General features: G+C 33.1%; 1 protein-coding gene across 1 annotated transcript in view; it reads right to left on the reverse strand.

The window, feature by feature from the left end:
• The window catches only part of LOC133181329 (mucin-17-like), a 28,780-nt gene extending 13,524 nt beyond the window's left edge, over positions 1–15,256 (reverse strand). The window contains 6 exon segments of the mRNA XM_061315848.1: positions 20–155; positions 442–509; positions 1,348–1,451; positions 3,253–3,463; positions 14,881–15,067; positions 15,162–15,256. Coding sequence (XP_061171832.1) covers positions 20–155; positions 442–509; positions 1,348–1,451; positions 3,253–3,463; positions 14,881–15,067; positions 15,162–15,256 — 801 coding nt within the window.
• Positions 15,257–20,510: the final 5,254 nt, after the last annotated feature.

Raw genomic sequence — 20,510 nt, forward strand, 5'->3', positions numbered from 1 at the left:
CCAAGTATTTGGAAATGACAAAGTAATAGGTGTCGCTGTTGAATTGTTTGAAGTCATTGTTCTCAGGGAGGATAGGCGTGTTCCTCGAGTTAGAGGAATGGTATTTGATGGTGGGGTTGTACTTTGTTTTTCCTTCAAAATCTGACCATTTTGCACTGAAAAGACCATAATATTTATCACTTCTAACTTATTAATTTTAACTTTAAAACCTTCCAGATTTACTGTATTATTATTTGCTTCCAGCTTTTGTTGTATATTTCCGGTGATTAAAGTGATATTGTTTTTAGCGCTTGCTTTTTCCACTATTGTTTCAAAATACAAAGCGAATGTCACAGTAATGCTTCCATTCCTATGAAAAAGAAAAAAAAATGAAGAAATTACTACTTGCTTTAGTGTTTCACTATACAGCGATACATCTGAATTGTTTTGTATTTTACTTACCGAAGATTAATAACAGTACAGTTTTTTAAATTGTGCAATCCTTTGTTTTCTCTAACCTCGTCTTCCATCTAGAAAACAAGAGGAGATTCGTAAAAGTTATATGCTTTACCGGAAAAAGTTTTGCAAATATAAAGATATAGATTCTGAATTTTCACATATTCTTACATAATGATGTGTATATAGACTTCGAACCTTTCTACTACTCCAAGTGATATCTGAGTAAAAGGGGAGGAAACAGTGCTTGTATTTTTGTTTGTTTGTAGTGCTTGTATTTTTTTCTTTGTTTGTTCGCGAGATATCACCAAGACTTCATCAATTACTGCAAATTAAGACCAGTACTCAGCACTCATGGTCATTGAACAGTACAGGGGGTCGTTTTCGTTCAATCACCTACTACAAGACAGGAATTCATTCAATCGAATGACCGTTCTCTACGCAACCCACAGTAGGATCCATATTCTTAATGTGTGACTCTACAGTGCAACGCTCTAATCAATCTGCAACCCGGGCTTTACGTGTATGAACTTACAATTACTTGAAGCGTACAAGGAATGGACAGCAAACCAGAGCAGAATGTGAACTTATACTCGTACTGTATAACTTTTATCAGGTTAGGCCTTCCCATATTTGCGAAAATTTCCGCAACACGATTATTAGTAATTTGAGTGGTCCTATATTTCCGATTTTCTTAGTTATTCATGAGGGTTGTCAATGTAATCTGTACAGTAAAAACATTGATGTAACGGAATCCCTTTTTATTTTTTAGTACATCATTCAACCACAAGTAGAAGAACCAAATAATCACGATTGGAAAAACGAAGGCGAGATCGTATTCATGACATAACGTTCAAGTGTATGTAAAAATAAAGATACCATGATTATTCTAAAAGAAAAAACATATCTTACACTCTTGGTGAATTTTGAAATGAATTCTTTGCGTTGTGGAGAAGTTGTGCTGTTATACTCAGGCTTGAACGTCTCGAGAATAGACAATTCAGCTTCTACTCTTGCTAAAATACAGAGAGACATTTACGAATTACATTGAGATGTTTTCTTTAATTTCATAAAGTACACTAGGTATGGCATATATATGCATGCTTATGAAAAATACTTTAATAATGAAATGTTTTAATTTGCTATGCATGCAGACGAATCCAACGATATATAGTATTCATTGGAATATGAAAAAACGAACAGTAATCAATCTGAAATCTGAACGAACAGTAATCAATCTGAAATAATGCCTCTTATGTTGGTTTATATATTTGTTTGCTTTTATAAATATTTATTAACGTTTTAGAATACTCACTGATTTTGCTGATTGTTTCTGTAAAAAAAAAAAAGCTAGCTCAGTTAATATCTGAACAATACCCACTTTTGTTATATAGCTAATAAATAGTCTATAATGAAAACTACTAAATGTCTAGAGAATTTTAGCGTTCAATATCTTGGCGTTTTACTGAACGCTGAGTTTGTATTACGTAAATGAGTATACCCGAAACATAACATATTAGCCTCAATTAAACCTCAATAAGCAAATCATAACGCTTGGTATGGTCATTGGAATAATGCGATATTGAACACTTTCAGGACAGACGTTAACTTAAATACCGATACTAAAAAATTCTAATTAATTTGAGTTATTTAACTGAAATAATTAATATAAATCAATGGGAGATGTTTTAGCTATATAATAAAGGAGTTATTGAACTTATATTGGTGAATATTGGCACTCGTTGGCTGTACAAATGCACTCGCAAGCTCGTGCATTTGTACAGCCACCTCGCCAACTCGTGCCAATATTCACCGATATAAAATCAATAACCCTATAATATATGTTTTCACAACAACGCTTAACTTCAGTTATGTGCATCTTTTTTAATCATAAAGTATTTTAACTAAGCATTTCTCACACAATAAACATATTAAAAAAAAAACAACACAAAAACAAACAAACTTAAAAATACATGAAATTTATTTTCCACTAAAATGTAGCTCTAGGTGCTTCAATTATTTAATCAAAATCATATTGAAACCTTTTTGAGAATTTTTCTTGCTCAATTGTTCACCAGATTGGAAAAGAAAACCATTTTCTTTAAACATATAGAACTTGATCAGGATATCAGGTAATAGACTGCTAGAGAATGTAAAAATTTGCTTCCTCAGTATCGATTGAACGACAGTTTTTTTCTCTTCTGTTTATTTTGCATCCAACTCTTCTGATTTGAATTAACGGAAAGAAAACCAGGTTTTATTTTGCTTAAATATTTATTATGGGCCGTCCTTCTTTAGAAGAGTAAGTTAAAATACAGGTTTCTATATATTCGAAATAAGACTAAAACTACTTAGTTTTATTAATCCTTTTACAAATTGAAACTCTCCTTCAAGAGAATAAACTGCTTACTAAGTCTCGTTAAAGACTGCTGTGCAAATGTCGAAAATGTGAAAAGTAATATAAAGAAGACTTATGGAAAACAACGGACAAACTTTGATCGGAAAAGACTATTTGAGCTACCGACTAAACTTAAAATAGATATAAGAAAACTTTATTCATTCACTGCAAAATTATAAATATCTTTTCATATTCTATTCGGTTAATCAATGCCCAGTTAGTTGCTTCATATGTTTGCATTGTGATGTTTCATTCATTTCTCAACAAAGTTCTTTTTTCTCGTAAAAGGAAATAAGCAGAGCACAATTTTCTAGGTTGAAATTAATTGTGATCAGCCTCATTCAATTACAAATCTTAAAATAAAAGCATCAATACAAACATCATGCACTTCTTGTGTAAAGGATACAGCTTTTTAATACCTTTTTTAATGTTTGGCCTCGCTAGAAGAACAAAAACGACTATTGCAGCCCCAAGAGCCATCAAGCAGGATACAACAATGGCCGTTATGATCTGTTTTCTGTATCTGGTTTGTTTTGTTCTGGTGATCGAACTTTGAGAACTTTCACATTCTGCATTTTGGGAGTAATGCAAGTTAGGACATGCATGACCCGTGTTTTGCCGCAGAGACACCTAGAACAACAGAATAACAATTCGAATAAATTAAGAAGGAAAAAGTTGACAAGAGGCCAATGAACAACAACGCTCAACTGAGTCAACAGTTTTTTTTCCAGCATTTTTCCTCCTATATATTCCTGTCAAAACTTTGATCACATATTGTGGCCCCATCCTATATATCTGCAGGGGTCATGATTTCATCAAACGTGAATTTACAATACCTGAGGATGCTTCCATATAAATATGATTTATCGAAAAGAAGATAATGAAAGATTTTATCCATGTATTCCTATGTAAAACTTTGAAAGCCCATCGTAGCCCCCCCCCCCCCCCGGGGGGTGTCATGAGTTGCAAAAAATTGAATCTACCATACCTGAGAATACGTCCATATACCGTAAATATCACTTTTCACATATTTGTTTTTCTTAAGAAGACGATTTCTAAAGATTTTTCGTATATATTCCTATGTAAAACTTCGCTCATTGTGGCTCCACCCTATCTCGTTATGATTTGAACAAATTTGAATTCAAACTATCTACTGATGAATCCATTTAAATATGTTAATCATGGCTTTACCGTTCTTGAGAAGGTTTTTTGTATGCATACCCATGTAAAACTTTGATCGCCCTTTGTGGCCCCACCTTACGCACGGGAATCATGATTTGAACAAACTTGAATCACTTGAATCTACACTACTTGAGGATGCATCTAAATAAATATGACTAATCAAGGCTATGCTGTTCTTGAGAAGAAGATTGTTAAAGATTTTTTCCAATCATTCCTATGTTTAACTTTGACCGCCCATTGTGACCCCATCCTATCCCCAGGATCATGATTTGAACAAAGTTAAACTCATACTATTCGTTGCTGCATCCATATAAATATGACTAATCCTTCGTGTTCTTGAGAAGGTTTTAAAGGATTTTTTCTTTGTAAAAATTTCGTCAACCATTGTGGTTCCACCCTACCCCAGGGGTCATGATTTGAACAAACTTAAATCTAACACTATGTAATGAATCTTTCGTATAACTTTTATTTTTTCTGGTCCAGTGGTTCTTCAGATGATTTTTTTTTTATAATCCCATCCAATTCTCAGTATTCCTCACATTAATTGATTGTAATTAACTCAGATTGGAAGAGGGTGTTGTCCTTCATTTGAGCAAACTTGAATTCCCTTAATCCAATGATACTCTGTGCGAAATTTTGGCAATATTGGCCCAGTGGTTCTGGAAGGGAATATGAAAATGTGAAACGTTAACGAGCCTTCTGCTCTCAGGTGAGCTAAAACGAACAATATGTTTTGTCGAAAATAAAAATGACTTGAAAACACGTTAAAATAGTTTTTCCTTAAAGCGTATTTTTCTTTTTAAGTACTCTAATTAAATCCGTAGAAAACACATTACACTTCATAAGTTATGTGTCAGGATAAGACAATCTGATGAGTTGATTAATGCTGACGTAAATTCTCTAAGAGACTAGTGAAATTAATTAACAAGAGATCCAAGGGCCACAGTGCTCGCCTGAATCACTATGGTCAAGCTTTGTTCATCAGATCCCCCCCCCCCCTTATATTTCTATGTAAACCTTGATCACATATCGTTCCCCCTCCTACCAGCGGGGGTAATGATTTGAACAAATTTTAATCTAAAGATTTTTCTTACAAAGATGCACTCCTATGTAAAACTTCGATCGCCTTTTGTGTCCCTACCCTTCCCCCGGGAGTCATGACTTGAACAAATTTGAATCTACACAACATGGGGATGCTTCCCTATAAATATAATTAACCATGGCTTTGCTGTTCTTGAAGATTTATACAGATTTTCCCCCTAAAATCGTGTTTATTAGTTTCAAATTTTGATCCCCAATTGTTGCCACATTCTACCTCCGGGGTCATGATTTTAAAAAATGAATGTACAGTATCTGAAGATGCTTCCGTATTAATATGACGAACCATGGCTTTGCTGTTCTTGAAAAGAAGATATTTAAAGACCGTTTACATTATATTCCTATGTATAACTTTTATAGTCTACTGTATCCCAACCCTACCTTGGTGGTCATGATTTAACCAAATTTGAATCTACACTATGTAATGAAGCTTACAGATAAGTTTCACATTTTCTGGCCCAGTGGTTCTTGATGAGAAGAAGGTTTTTGAAAGATGTCATTCACTTTTCACTAAATTCTGAATTCTTATTTTTTTTCTATTGATAGAGGCTGTGGGCTTCATTTGAACAAACGTAAATTCCCTCCACCCAAGTAAGCTTTGTGAAAAGTTTGGTTGAAATTAGCCCAGGCCTGTGGTTCTGAAGAAGTTGAAAATGTGAAAAATTTACAGGCGACAGACACATACATCAGACAGACGGACAGATAAACAGACGGACGCTGGACACTTTTCGATTAGAAAAGCTCACTTGAGCCTTGTGTTCATGTGAACTGAAAATCTAAAACATAAATAGAATGAATGACTTAGCACTTAATGCTTTCAAATACACAGCTCAAATTTGTCAGACTGAGCCAACATAAGTTTAAAGTGAGAAGTTCAAGATCATAACGTCAGAATCTTCTTAAAAACAAACAAAAATGATTTGCTTAGTTGTTTAGCGTCCTTTCGAAACTTTTCACATTCCATTTGCCGGTGGAGGGCTGCAAATGTAGACCTGTACTCGGCAAGATTTCGTAAATATACACAGATGCATGAACTGATCGAATTCTTGAATATATTCTGGGTACCCTTCAGACTGAATTTTTTTTAAATGAGTGAATACCGTCTGCGAAATGAATTGTCAGTTTGTCCTCGGACAATGTTGTAAACCCTTAATTCATTAATGTGTTCTATACACATGATGTTATTACACTTACTCATATTGCGCAGAAAAACTCAATTTTCATAAGTTTATACACCACTTTAGGTATTGAATGGAATATTGTTTACAAAGGAATGAAGCCTTTATCTAATATACACTGCATCCCACATTTATACTGCGTTAACGTTTGTTTTTATTCTTACTACTTTATTTTCTTTTACTAACAACTTTGGAAGAATTTACATCACATTCAATCAAATCAAGGAAAATTACGAGGTTTCCCAAACTCAGCCGAACTTAAATGTTCTTATCTTATCTCATATACCTTGCTTATCAGAGGGGCCATACAAAGGCATGGTTTGCAATTTTTTTTTATCTTTTAAAAAATTTAAGAAAGGTTGTATTTCAAGTTGTTGGTGACCTTTAAATTTATAAGATATAATCTCAAATTTCTCTATAAACGAAAGATTATCCGTTAAAAATATTATTATGTCGGAAAAGAGTACTTTGAGGTGATCATTATCTAATCAAATCTGTCATCGACCACTTGGAAAGAAATTGTCAGTTTACCTTGAAAATAAGTAGCACAGTCTGTGTTTGCTATTTTTAGTGATGTTGATCTAAATAGAATTAATTCAGTTAATTTTGTCGTTCTGATAAAGTGTCCCTACTTGGCAACTGTATTGTTTGTCATTTGAAATTTGACCATTTTTAAAGCAGAAATCATTTTTATTCTATAAAACAATCTCCTTAACCTATTTTATAATGTCTATAGAAAGTTTAATAGCCAAGAATGTACTTTAAGAATATATTTCAAATAATTTTCTATCAAATTGGAATGATATACATGTACACTGTATCATAACGAGAAGAATTAAAGATAAAGTGATTCACAACAATGTTTTTAATGTAAATTTATATTCATGAATATATGAATCAACACAAATATCAATATTCATCGCAATAAATCGTATGAAAATGGCTCTTATCATTCTAATCGTGTTTAGTAACCGTATTGTTTTAGTCAATTCCTTGACTAAACTGGGGGCTCTGTAAACATTGGTATCTTGGAATACAGGTCCAGTATTATTCTACAAAGAAAACTTAGTGACTGATATCTGTAAGATCAAGTATTTCTGTCTACTTCAACAAAAGTTTGTTGACAGATACGTGTTTAAATTCATTGAATTTCGTGTGGAGGCAAAACTATGTACGGTCTTTTTTGTCTGCACTTCTTTGACGAATTTAGTTAGGGTTGTATGGCTCGCAAGTTTTCAGTATTTTTTACTCATAGACATTATAGTCTAGGACTTTTCCCCACATGTTCAAATGATGTAAATTTCCCTTTCTTATCCGACTTCTTGTGCCTAAGTTGTTAATAAAGAATAATTTTCTGCTTACAAATATTAAATCTCATGAATATTTAGCGTAAAGATCTAACTAGAATGAACAGTTAACCTTCGAAAGACTCTGTTTACCAAATAGAATTCCATGGCTTAACCATCTCGTTACGTCATACCATGTTTAAGAATTCTGTTTATTCAGTCAAGTTGATTGTTCTCCTACAAAATAACTGGCTTGCCACAATTCTTAATGTGCGCTCGCGGAATCCCGTGTTTACTATTGAAATGAAACTAGTCAGTGGGCATATGCTCACCAGCGTCTTAGTATATAGAATTACATCTTTTAAACCTCCAATCTTTCTCTGCAATAAGGGTGAACTTGGCGGCACAGGTACCTGCGGACACCCCCCCCCCCCCCCCGATATTCAACCCCGGGGTTGTTGGACATTTTTTCACAAATTATATTTAATAAACTTATTTATCATGTACATAATTCTTTGTCCTTCCTTCTGTCATGTTATATAGTCTGAAAATTTTGTCTCTAATATTCACACTACATTTTTTGTTGTTGATTTTTCTAGATTACTGGTCTATTGTCTGTTAGGATATAGGAATAGTTTACAGAAAAAAATAGGTCATGCTAAAAAATTCTTGACGTGAGGTTTCTTTTATTCCTTGCCTGTTTGCAAGTAAATAAGAGGGGTGATTGACAATGTCATTGTACATTTACTATTTTGTTTCAACAGACAAGTTAACTTCCATAATTTAAAAAAAAAAACAACAAAGATGACCTTTTTTTTTTAAAGAATTTTCCCTAACGATGGCTCACCGACAACTAAACAAGTGTTTGAATTCACTGGGTTTTTTTCCTGTCTTTTTTAAATCTAGCAATCGCTTTGATAATAGTAGTTGATCGGAAGGTCGTGGATTCAAACCCCGGCAGCGACTGACCTAAGTCAATAAAAAAAAAAAAGGAAGCAACTGTTCCTTCGCCAAGCGCTTGGCACTTTGAAGTTAGCTGCAGAACTGTAGCTCTCTGCTTGAGAAAATTCGGACAGATAAAGCAGAGAGCTACAGATCCAAGCGTTGTAAAAACCTTCGATTTACGCTGCCGCTTTTTTGTCGCTCGCTTCGGCTATTATTCCTTGTATTTTATGATTTCCTCCGCTTTAAGAATTGTATCAGATAAATTGCAATATATGTTACTCCTATTCGTAATACTTTATTTACCTTTCAACGGTCCCAAACAGCCCTTTACAGGGGTTTTTTAGGGGTCGTAGGGGGCCTTTAATAGGCCCCATTCCCAATAGTAAAAAGTAAGTGTTTTTCCCAATTTCATAAAAGAAAATTCCCAAGAGAATCAAAACAAACAAATATGGTTAAAAAATGGCTGAACTCATTAACGTTTATCAGGAACAGTGTTCAAAAAAAAAAAAAATAAAAAAATAAAAGGCATGCTCCAAAAACTGATTGACTGAATGTAAAATAAGTCAATATATATCTTGCAAATGAAAAAAACCCTCTTATTTGAGTTTATTTACAAAAATATTAAATATGCTATTCTTCCCGATTTCAACCAAGAGTCGTTATTTTTCCCAAATGGAAAGGCCCAGACCCTTGATTTTAAGACCTAAAAAAACCCCCTGCTTTATGGTTTTGGAAAGTCGATTTAAAAAATTCCCAATCCGTCGACGTCCATGTTGGGGGTCGTGAGAAAAAAAAAGAAAGACTTTCAAAGAACATACACTTGCCGAGAAAATGTAGATAAAAATTTCAGATATCATATATATTGACTATAAAGAAGACAATATATGTATTTAAAAAAAATTATATAAATAAAACTCGGGCGTGATATTTTAGGATGATACCAACATGGACGCCGACGGAATGGGAATTTTTTAAATCGACATTCCAAAACCATAAAGGGCTGTTTGGGACCGTTGAAAGGTAAATAAAGTATTAAGAATAGGAGTAAAATATATTGCAAATTATCTGATACCATTCTTAAAGCGGGGGAAAGCATAAAATACAAGAAATAATAGCCGAAGAGAGCGACAAAAAAAGCGGCGGCGTAAATCGAAGGTTTTTAGAACGTTTGGATCTGTAGCTCTCTGCTTTATCTGTCCGAATTTTCTCAAGCAGAGAGCTACAGTTCTGCAGCTACTTTGAAGTGAAAGTTGTGGGTCTTTAAAAAGAACTTATAAACCGAGGCCCTGTGTCAGGCAGGCATTGGCACGATAAAGAACCCTCATTACTTATTGGCCCCGAGTGCCAAGTAAAGGTCTAAATTTGACGCCCTTTACCTGTTTGCTGACGTCTTTATTTGCCGACCTGTTTTTTTATATTCCTCTGAAGCAGAATTTAGTCAAAAACTTCTACATGAGAAAAAAAAACCACTCACTGTACTGTAGCCTTCAACTTGAATTTAGATACATAGACGATGTATTATCAATTAACAATAGTTACAGTAACTTTCATTCATATGCCGATTCGATATATCCCAGTGAACTTCAAATAAAAGACACCACAGAGTCTGCCACATCTGTTTCCTATTTGGGTGTTTTACTGACTATATGATAAGGGCCAACTGACAACAAAATTATGACAAACGAGATTACTTCAACTTTTCCATCGACAACTTTACTTAGTTGTAGCCCTCTCCCATATTTTCAGAAGTCTTCAATTCCACAGGATCTCCGTAATGGTGAAAATATTTTTTTTTTGAATACGGGTGACTGCGGGCAAAATAAATTGCTTACGCGTTCAAATTCCTTCCAATAAGATTGAATCTTTATTCATGTCATCAACTACATAGCCCTTTATACGCTAAAACACGGTAAAATAAAACTGCGTGTTTACCGTTTGTCTTCCTCAGCAGTCATGACAGTTCTCGCGTGATGTTCTGAGACTTGCGCTTGAAATTTAGGAAGGCTGGATAAAGTAAATGTAGGTGTTGATATTATTTTGTTGTGCTATTTGAGATCGATTACTGTTCGTTATCTTTACCTTTTCACTCTAAATGAGAGAAAAATTCTCGAACGGGACATAAAACAACATACAGTCAATCTGGTAAATACTTGTAGATCGATTTTCATAACTTATGCCATTGATAAACTAAAATAGTATATTTTTTTTTACGACAGTTAAATAGGAAATCCCCTTATTGTCCAAATATACATTCAGAAATTTACGGCCGCCAACAACACTACAGGCTTTTTGATCCATTACCAGAAATAAGTGTACATTTTTCTACGCCGCTAGTGAAAAGACAAAAAAATGACCTTTAGAAAAATATGTCTAGTTTGTAGAAAAAGAGCCCCAGGGTCAGTTTTCTACAATGCCGTCTATAAAGAAATGACTGCATTTATATATATATATATATATATATATATATATATATATATATATATATATATATATATATATATATATTATATATATATATATATATATATATATATATATATATATATATATATATATATATATATATTTATCATCCCCACCCCCACCCCAAATTTAAAAAGACCTAAACTTTGAAAGATTTTCAATCAGTTAAATGGGCCGATGCGTCATCCTGTCAAACACTAGACTATATTAGACGAGGCGCGGGGTGGTGTGGAGGTTACAACACAGCAACTGCAGCAATAATAAATGAAATAAACCGGCATAAAATTTTATCTGACCCATCTCATTTGTTTTCACTGTCTTCATAAGAATATAAAAGAGGTCGGGTAATAAAGGAGCACAGTAGATGCCCGATTTTATAAAGCTACACAACATATCTCTATAGAGTCAATAAAACCATGCTATCATAACCACAGGCACTTGGGGTCTGGACCCCCCCCCTTTTCCATTTTTTTTCTTTTTAAATATGGGGTCGAGTCACCTTTTTCCTATTTTTGTATTCTAATATGCACTATATGTTATCAATAATGTAACTCTTTTGTCTCTATATGCTGTTTTTAAATATACCGTTTTCGACTGATACATAAAAAGAGAAGGCTTGCAACTCTTTTCTCGTCGTCTGCCTCACCTCGCTTAAACTTCGCCTGATTATTTATCTAAAGCATAAGAAGACATGGAATATGCATACATCAATAAATTTGTTACACATTCTTCTTCCTTTTCATATTTCCATTTAATTTTTATGTGCCCCCGATTTGTAAATATTTCGATTAAATCAACCGCATCTAGGGTAAATTTTGTTGATGTGCACTAGCTGGGACGGAAGTGCAATAACGGTAACTCTAACTTTACAAATGTTCTGTATTAAATAAAAATTCCAAGCTTTGAAATAAAAATATTGAGAAATTTGGTTGTCTAAGTCGTATGTTAAATGTTAATCTTTATTCATTAGAATCTGCTAGTTAGCGTTATCTTGTTATACACAAAACTTACCGTTACATATATTATGAAGAGAAAATTCGGGATTTTTTCCCTCTTTCATTTAAAGTTCCGAATGACATTACACATAATGATGACGCCCGAAAATACCAGCTAGTGCACATCAACAAAATTTACCCTAGATGCGGTTGATTTAATCGAAATATTTACAAATCGGGGGCACATAAAAATTAAATGGAAATATGAAAAGGAAGAAGAATGTGTAACAAATTTATTGATGTATGCATATTCCATGTCTTCTTATGCTTTAGATAAATAATCAGGCGAAGTTTAAGCGAGGTGAGGCAGACGACGAGAAAAGAGTTGCAAGCCTTCTCTTTTTATGTATCAGTCGAAAACGGTATATTTAAAAACAGCATATAGAGACAAAAGAGTTACATTATTGATAACATATAGTGCATATTAGAATACAAAAATAGGAAAAAGGTGACTCGACCCCATATTTAAAAAGAAAAAAAATGGAAAAAGGGGGGTCCAGACCCCAAGTGCCTGTGATCATAACCAGGCACAGACACGTAGTATCATTTTCGAAGGGGGGGGGGGGCAGAAAAAAAATTTGACAACTGCAGAAAAACTTTGACAATAAAAAAAATCTAAATCCTATTTTGTGGGGATAGGGGAGGTTGGGGGTAGGTAACAACTAAATTTATTGATGCATTACCACATTACCATGATTAAACCATACCGCAACAAAAAGGGGGGGTTTCAACCTTTTAATGAACATTTTCAACATTAAAAAGTTATGTCTGGAAAATATTATGTTCCTGCATAGGGCACTATAGGTTTCCTCTCCGTCTGTCTGTCATTGTATCACTCAATTAAAGCCTCCCATATGGTTTTCCAGATTTTTTTTCTAGATCTAAATGTATACATGTATTTAGCTTATAATCTACCTTAACGTGTTACAGATCAAGTTTGTATTTCGTTCTGCTTCAATGATTTTTTATGGCATTAAGGTTGTTCGACTAAAAATTATTAATAAATTTACAGGTTTTCTAGACTTTTTTCTAGCTAAAGACACTTGTAATTATTGAGCTCGGACATTTTCCGAGCTTGCCGGAAAAGCCCGAGAAGATGCGATTGCTACAAAACAGTACCACACAAGAATATTTTAAATTAGGTGCTCGTTGGCTTTATTGATCTCTTATTTTCACCTCAAAATTGAAATTACATTACATTACAGAATGCTTAAAGCACACTTAATGAGTTATGCCATTGCCAATCTGAAGCCCACTCTAGATAAACCATTCTGAACTGAGATGTGCCCCCAACACCATCCAATGGATCAGATATCTGTGTGTTTTGTGATCATGGGTACAGCGCTAGCTCACATATCTTTTTTAAAAGATAACCTTGTTAATACAAGTTTAATTCAACAATTCCCGATATTCACGATAAAAGTCGGCATGCCTTATTAAAAACAACTAATGGAACAATCAGAAAATCACATGGCGTCACTCGGCCTTTTTCGTCAAGTTAAAAAGTTGAGAAAAAAACAGAGGTTTCATCTTGGTTGACGGAAGAGGCCAAGTGATTTCCAAATTTAAATTTCAGTTTGCTTGGTTCATGTCATTAATACATTTGAAAAAAATGTCACTATGTTACATGTATAAATATGTTTATCAATACTAATTAGCAAAGCCATACTTCTCAAAATTCATGAGACATAACAACAACTCAGAGTATTCTTGAAAATTGGCCAAAGGTCAAGGTCAGGTGGATTGTAACGCTGATGTTTTTCATTATGTCTTATAACAAGCAGTGTACTTGCCAAATGGCACAAAAATACATTTAAAAAGTCAAAGAATATGTGTATATCAACACTATGGTGTATTTTGAAAAGTAAGTCAAAAGTCAAGTTTAAAGCTGACGAGGTTGGTTACCTGTTTTTGTTTTTTTGTTTTTTTTTCAAAAGTCATTTTTCCAAGCAATACATGAGCCAAATAACGGTATCAAATCCTTACCTTTCACAGTTCTCAAGATTTAATGTATGACAGTCGGACGGACGGACAGACAGACAAAGTGATTCCTAAGTATCGCTTTGGGGCTCGTTTAATTTACAAAAGAACTTACGACTAACACTAAAAACTTAGTTGATTGTAAAATCTAACAATACTTATGTTTCTGCTAAAAATTGTTTGCATAAAAATATATACATGTATCTTTCTAAATTCTTTTTAAAAGAATGAAAACCATTTTCAAAGTAATGGAAAAAGGAAAGTTATTTGCATACTAACATTTTGATTTTAGTCGTAAGTTCTTTTGTAAAACGGGGCCTTGCTCTGCAGTCTACATAAAAATACACACATGTATAAAACCTAAGGGGTCATTATTTTACGGAGGTCATTTTTCTTCTCTATTTTTCTACATACGAAATTTTGGAGCAGGCCCATAGAACGCCGAGGGGGTTGGGGTGCCAATTTTTCTGAGTATAATATTTTGCTGTAGTAAATTTTCCTTAAGATTATGGTCCCCCCTCCAAATAGACACGTTTTGTTGCTGTAAGGTCTAGCACTGACAAATCCAAGATTTGGACAATTCATACATTTTTTTTTTGTCAGATTACTTTGGGAAGTTGTCCCCCCTCCCCACTTTTAAGTCAATATGAGTTTTTTTAAAAAATTTTTTTTATTTATTTATTTTTTATTTTTTGCTTAATTGTCAGATTTTTTGGGAAAGTTGACCCCTCCCTCCCCCCTACTTTTGAAACCGTTGCTACGGGCCTGTTTTCGACGTCGAAGATGACCCGGTTCATTATTATTACATAGCCTTGAAACATGGTTTGTTTTATAATATAAAAAGAAAAATATATTACTTTTATGACTGCTTTTTAGGAGTACATATTTACTTTCAGTATATAACAAAAACAATACTATACCCGGAAAGAACGTTCATTAAATTCCCTGCGGAAATCCTCACTGGTGATTTTGTTAATCCATTCTCTTTTGTAGCAAAAGTCATCTCCAAGATCGTCAAACTTCTCCTCTTTTAGAAGAACAGGGATGTCATGAGAAAGTTTATCGTAATTTTCCCCATAAGATGGATTTGTACAAACTTCCGCCTGTCTGATGAGAAAAAAATATTTGTAGAATGTGGAAGCTGGTGAGATTTAAAAAAAAAAGGAAAATAAGTTAAAAATTTGGATATTTAAAGTAATACCTTTTGTGGACAACTCTGTGAGTTTTTGAGTCCATTGTAATGTTTGAAGTTAAACATACCACTTGATCTGGTTTAGACTGAAAACACTTGCGCATGCTCTTTACAATTCTTACTCTGAATAAACTTCCTTTTGCTTTCTTTTTATTTTCTTGAATACATGTACTTAAAAATCGGGTATCTGTTCACAATTTTTATCTTATCACAAAATTATAAATCTATTTTGGGAAATGCAGCCCTAATATACATATTTCTGTAGGTTTCATTCGTCAGAAATATTCTTTATAATTAGAGAGGAATATTTTCAGATCTAGACATGCATAAGAAGTGTTCTCTATTTCGAGATTTAATAATCTCATTTAGAAGTAATTAAGGAATTACTGATAAATAAGTAATATCATCATTTTTTTTCTAATATTTAAATTTAAGAAATTAAAACTGAAGTCTAACTGGACAAAAAGTATAACAGATTTATATTTTGTAACTAGGAAGGCCCTGAAATTTTTAGTCACTTGATGTTTGGCCTCTTTTCATTTCGGACATGGATAAGATTTATACATGCATTCACCACACCACCAAGATATAATTTTTTCCCCCACTGATATGCTATGCAAAATATGTGTACAGCCTAAAGATCCCCAAACAGTACTTACTTAATAGTAAAGCATATATTCTTTTTAATTATATTACCTTGCCTGGGTGAGTTTGTGTTTGGTACATTTGCCTCACTAGCAAATGAGACTGATATCTTCCACGCGATCTTTCAGAGCCTAAGCCACGATTTTGGAAGTGTTTTGGTCATAGATACTTCGGAAATACTTGTACAAAGGGTTATTTATGTGGAGAGGAGCTGCTTTTTGAGGATTTCATCACGAAAGAAACTTTCTGAATGACAGACTGAGGTTCGAAGTTTAAGGTAGACGTAATTGATTTTTCTGTAGGAAGGAGGAAACTGGCAAAATTTAATATTACATAATTTTCTAAATCTTAAACAAATTATTCAAATATTCTTAATAAAATAGCAAAAAAGATGTCTTAGAGTAGAATCTAAAAGGAAGGTTTGGTATATATATTTTCTTCAATATGTCCCCTTTGATGTTTGCCTGATTTAAACTTCTTGATACTATATAGAACATTTTATGATTGTCAAGGAAAAGAAAAATGCAGGTCACTGGTTTGAGATTAACTATTTGCAAGAAAGCTTAATATGTTATCTTATTTGAAAATAAAGTATGTAATTCAAGTGACATGTTGATGCACATGTGCATTATGTTTGTTGGCCTTGGAATTGTACAGCTGATAAGAAGCAATCTGATTATATATTTGATCAGATGAATATTGACGTTACATGTATATCTTGCACTATCCTGTATGGACATCATAGGACAAGAGTTCCAAAACTTATATTATATAATGCATCTGTATTGAACTACTAGTATTTAATTGCTCTGTATGATTACAAATTTGATTTCAAAGTTAAATTTGACCCTTAGATAAAAAATACTATAATAACCTTTAGTTTACCATTTATAATAAACTATAGTTAACTATAGTAATTTTAAGTTAAAGATTTTCACTACTGAAAATCAAAGTTTTCGAAGTAATTACTATTGATAGTGCCATAGCGATCACTATAATCAAATCCTTAAATAAAAGTCAAATTTTGTAAAAGGAAAAAATTATTATTTTCACCGAATAGATGTGTTGAGTCTTGTATTGAGAACATGAGAATTTCTAAGCTCTTTAATATAATACTTTTAATGAAATACTTTTTATTTGAAATTAATATTTTGAATAATATGATACTTTTTGAAACCAAATACTTTTTAATGACTACTATTGGCAAGATATTTCTGTATTGAATAAAGGTTTATTTCTCATGTTAATTCGTAATTCTTGTGTTATCAATGTTGATATGTAAGTGGAGGGACCGCTGATATAATGTTTTATTTAAAATTAGTATGGCACGTTAGTAAATCACACTATACAAATAAAATTGCATTTATGTACATGTACTTCAAACAAAGAGTTTACTATAGTTAACTGTAGTATTTCTTTGAATTTTTTTGCAAACACTTACTTTAAAAAAGACCATTAAAACTTCTGTGGGAATACACATGCATATTATTACTAATTAGATTTGTTACTGTCTTCGATGATATATCAGGTTTGTCAATCTCATAGAATATGAGATTAATTTACTTGATATATTTCCCTAGATATTAAGTTATAAACATAATAAGAGATTTATTCTCTCGATGACCACAATGTTAGAGACATGCCCACTGTAATAAATAATTTCTAGTATAGAGATGGTTAGGCTATGGCTATTTTGCCGGATGTTTTTGTTGGTTTGTTTGTTGTTTAACGTCCCTCTCGAGAATTTTTCACTCGCATGGAGACGCCACCACTTGCCGTTGGAGAGCTGCAAATTTTGACCTAGGCTATGCTTGGCACTTAGGGCCATTGAGCAGTGAGGGATCTTTTTCGTGCCAGCACCTACTGCGACACGGGACCTCGGTTTATACGGTCTCATCCGAAAGACCGGTCTCCACTTCCCACAGAGGGATTGCGACGTAAGGATCAACTCCTTACTTCGCGACTGTAGAGCAGACCTCTTACCACTGCGCACACGCGGGCTTTTTGCCGGATATAAATTCTAACCTGTCAGACAAATAAATAACCGAAAATCACATGACACGATTAAAACAATGAAAGTGTGACATTTGAGGCTAGAGGAAAATGAAATGCCATTAACTGAGTATGTAAAAGAACACTATGATTTGTTGAACCTGAAGACAAAAATGATGCCCGAAGCTGAAGGCTGAGGACATCACGGTGTTTGATCGTACATGTAGTCAGAATCTCGGTCGATTACTATTTTTCCATTTCAACCAAATTTTTTTTTACAATAAATAAATATAATATAATAATAATAATATCAGAATTTTATTTTATTTAACGAAATTTTAATTAAATTCACTCAAACTTTTATAAAGGAAAATATTATGCATAAACAGTTTTAATGCTATTAAAACAGAAAAACTTCTCTGTCAGGTAATCATCTCTTTCAGCTTTTAACAAAAGTTAAGAAAGATATCGAGACACCACCTTTATATGACAGATCAGCTTATGCGCATTCCTTTAGGAATTTCCGTCAAGTATATATATAGGTAATACATATAGATACATGGCAAACATGTTTAAAATATTGACCAGAATTCGAATCAACACTAGTCTCCTGGTTAGTGATGTTGACACTTCGGAATAAATATGCCTAGTTTTGAAAATGTACATGAAATAATCTAACTCAATTTTATAAATATCTTATAAAGGACGACAGATGTATGATAACTATCACCTTAAATGACTTGAAGAAATTATACACGACAAGGTTTCTGACTGCTTGCCGTCATTTTCAATCTTCTCTTAACCGTAAATGTCCATTGCACTGGTTCGAAAGCTTTTAATGATTTCTTTAACATTCCTTCCAATTGGTAAGGCATGACTGCCCGAATCCGATACTTAAGCTTTAAATCCTTTATTCTTTAGCCTGTGACTGCCCCTCATCTTAAGGTTGTGTTTATCTAATATCGCAAGTTCAAAGCAAATTTGAAAAAAAGATAAACGGTGTATGGAACCCATGATTCATCATAATTCTGTTTTGTTGTCTTGCAAAATATACAGAAAATTTTATATTTCTTTTAGAATGACATCCCCTCTTTCGAATATACAACCCGGGTCCAACTGAATTGGTTGATGCTAATGACCCACACAGCCGAGGTACCTGTCCTTATCTTGCTTGAAGGCTATTTCTGAAAGGTCAAGTTCACTTGGCCATGATGAAACCAATTTTAATTAATCGATAATTTCAAAAAACATTTAACTCGTACAATGATGTTGTTAACATTTGATAAGAAAAATTGATACTGTGTTTCTGATCATAAAATAAGGAAAGGCAGAAAAATTGAGAAATGGAGATATCATGCATAATGTGTAAAACTCTTTATCAATATCTATGGTTAAAAACAATGATTCTGGGAAGCTGTCACTTAATAATCAACTGTTTTTTTTTTCAATATGTCCCCAATGATCAATTTAAATCAATATTTTGCATCCTTTACATCTTTAGTATTTAATTCGAATGCTTCAACTAAAAAATGTACATTTATGAATGTATATGTAAAATTATCATTTTGGACTTCGGAAAATAATTAACTATATTATAAAAATATTACTAGTATTTTGCTTTTGCTCCATACTTTGAAAATATATAACCTGACACTAAGCAATAAAAACAGTTGAAAAGTTCAAAAACTGCATTTCTTTTAACTTAAACAACTTAATTTGCTTCCCAAGCATTCACAAATGAACAAGTAGACTAATTGTTCTCGAACAAAAAGAGGTTTTTTTCACCTTCTTTAAGTTTTGTTTATTTTTCATATCTAACTCTCTGCGTATAAATTTCATAGAAAAAGAAGCCAGAAGATGTTTGATGATTTTTTCCTATATATTCCTATGTAAAACTTTGATCACTCATTGTGGTTCGACCTTAGCTCCGGGGGTCATCATTTGAACAAACTTGAATCTACACTACCTGAGGATGCTTCATATCAACATGATTAAACATGGCTATGCTGTTCTAGATTTTAAAGATTTTTTTCCAATTTTTTCCTATTTGATCTACCATTGTGGTGTCACCCTATCCCTGGGTGTCATCATTTGAACAAACTTATTTCTTCACTACATGAGGATGTTTCCCTATTAATATGACTTATAATGCCTTTGCTGTTCTTGAGAAGATTTTTAAGGATGTACACTGTATTCCTATGTAGGACTTTGATTCCCCATTGTGACCCCATCCTACTTCCGGGGATCATGACTTTAAAACAAATTAATTTGAAGTAACACTATGTAGAGAAGATTTATTTTAATTTTTTTAAAGATTTTTAAAAGACACCACCAAATTTTACTATTTCTGAATTATCTCCCCTTGAAAAAAGGCGTAGCCCTTCAACAAACTTGAATTCCCTTTATCCAAAGATGCTTTGTAGCATGTTTGGTTGAAATTGGCCCAGTGGTTCTAGAGAAGAAGTCGAAAATTTGAAAAGTTTACAGACGTACACATAGTCCGTAATAAGTCTGATTGTTTTAATAGTTCATATTTGTTTTAAACTGTACCTGTTAAGGTATCCAATCCATAATTATACATTTTTGTATCAAGTACAACTTATATCAACAACACTTTAATATATACAGCATTTGACTTACCACATCAGATTTTTTTTAGCATAAGAGTCTTTTGAAGTTCAATTTCTGAAGAAGAAATGGTTTTATTCCGAGGGCTGAATC

This window comes from Saccostrea echinata, unplaced genomic scaffold, assembly GCF_033153115.1.
Source record: "Saccostrea echinata isolate AGI-Se365-2 ecotype Australia unplaced genomic scaffold, CSIRO_AGI_Sech_v1 ptg000008l, whole genome shotgun sequence".
NCBI lineage: Eukaryota > Metazoa > Mollusca > Bivalvia > Ostreida > Ostreidae > Saccostrea > Saccostrea echinata.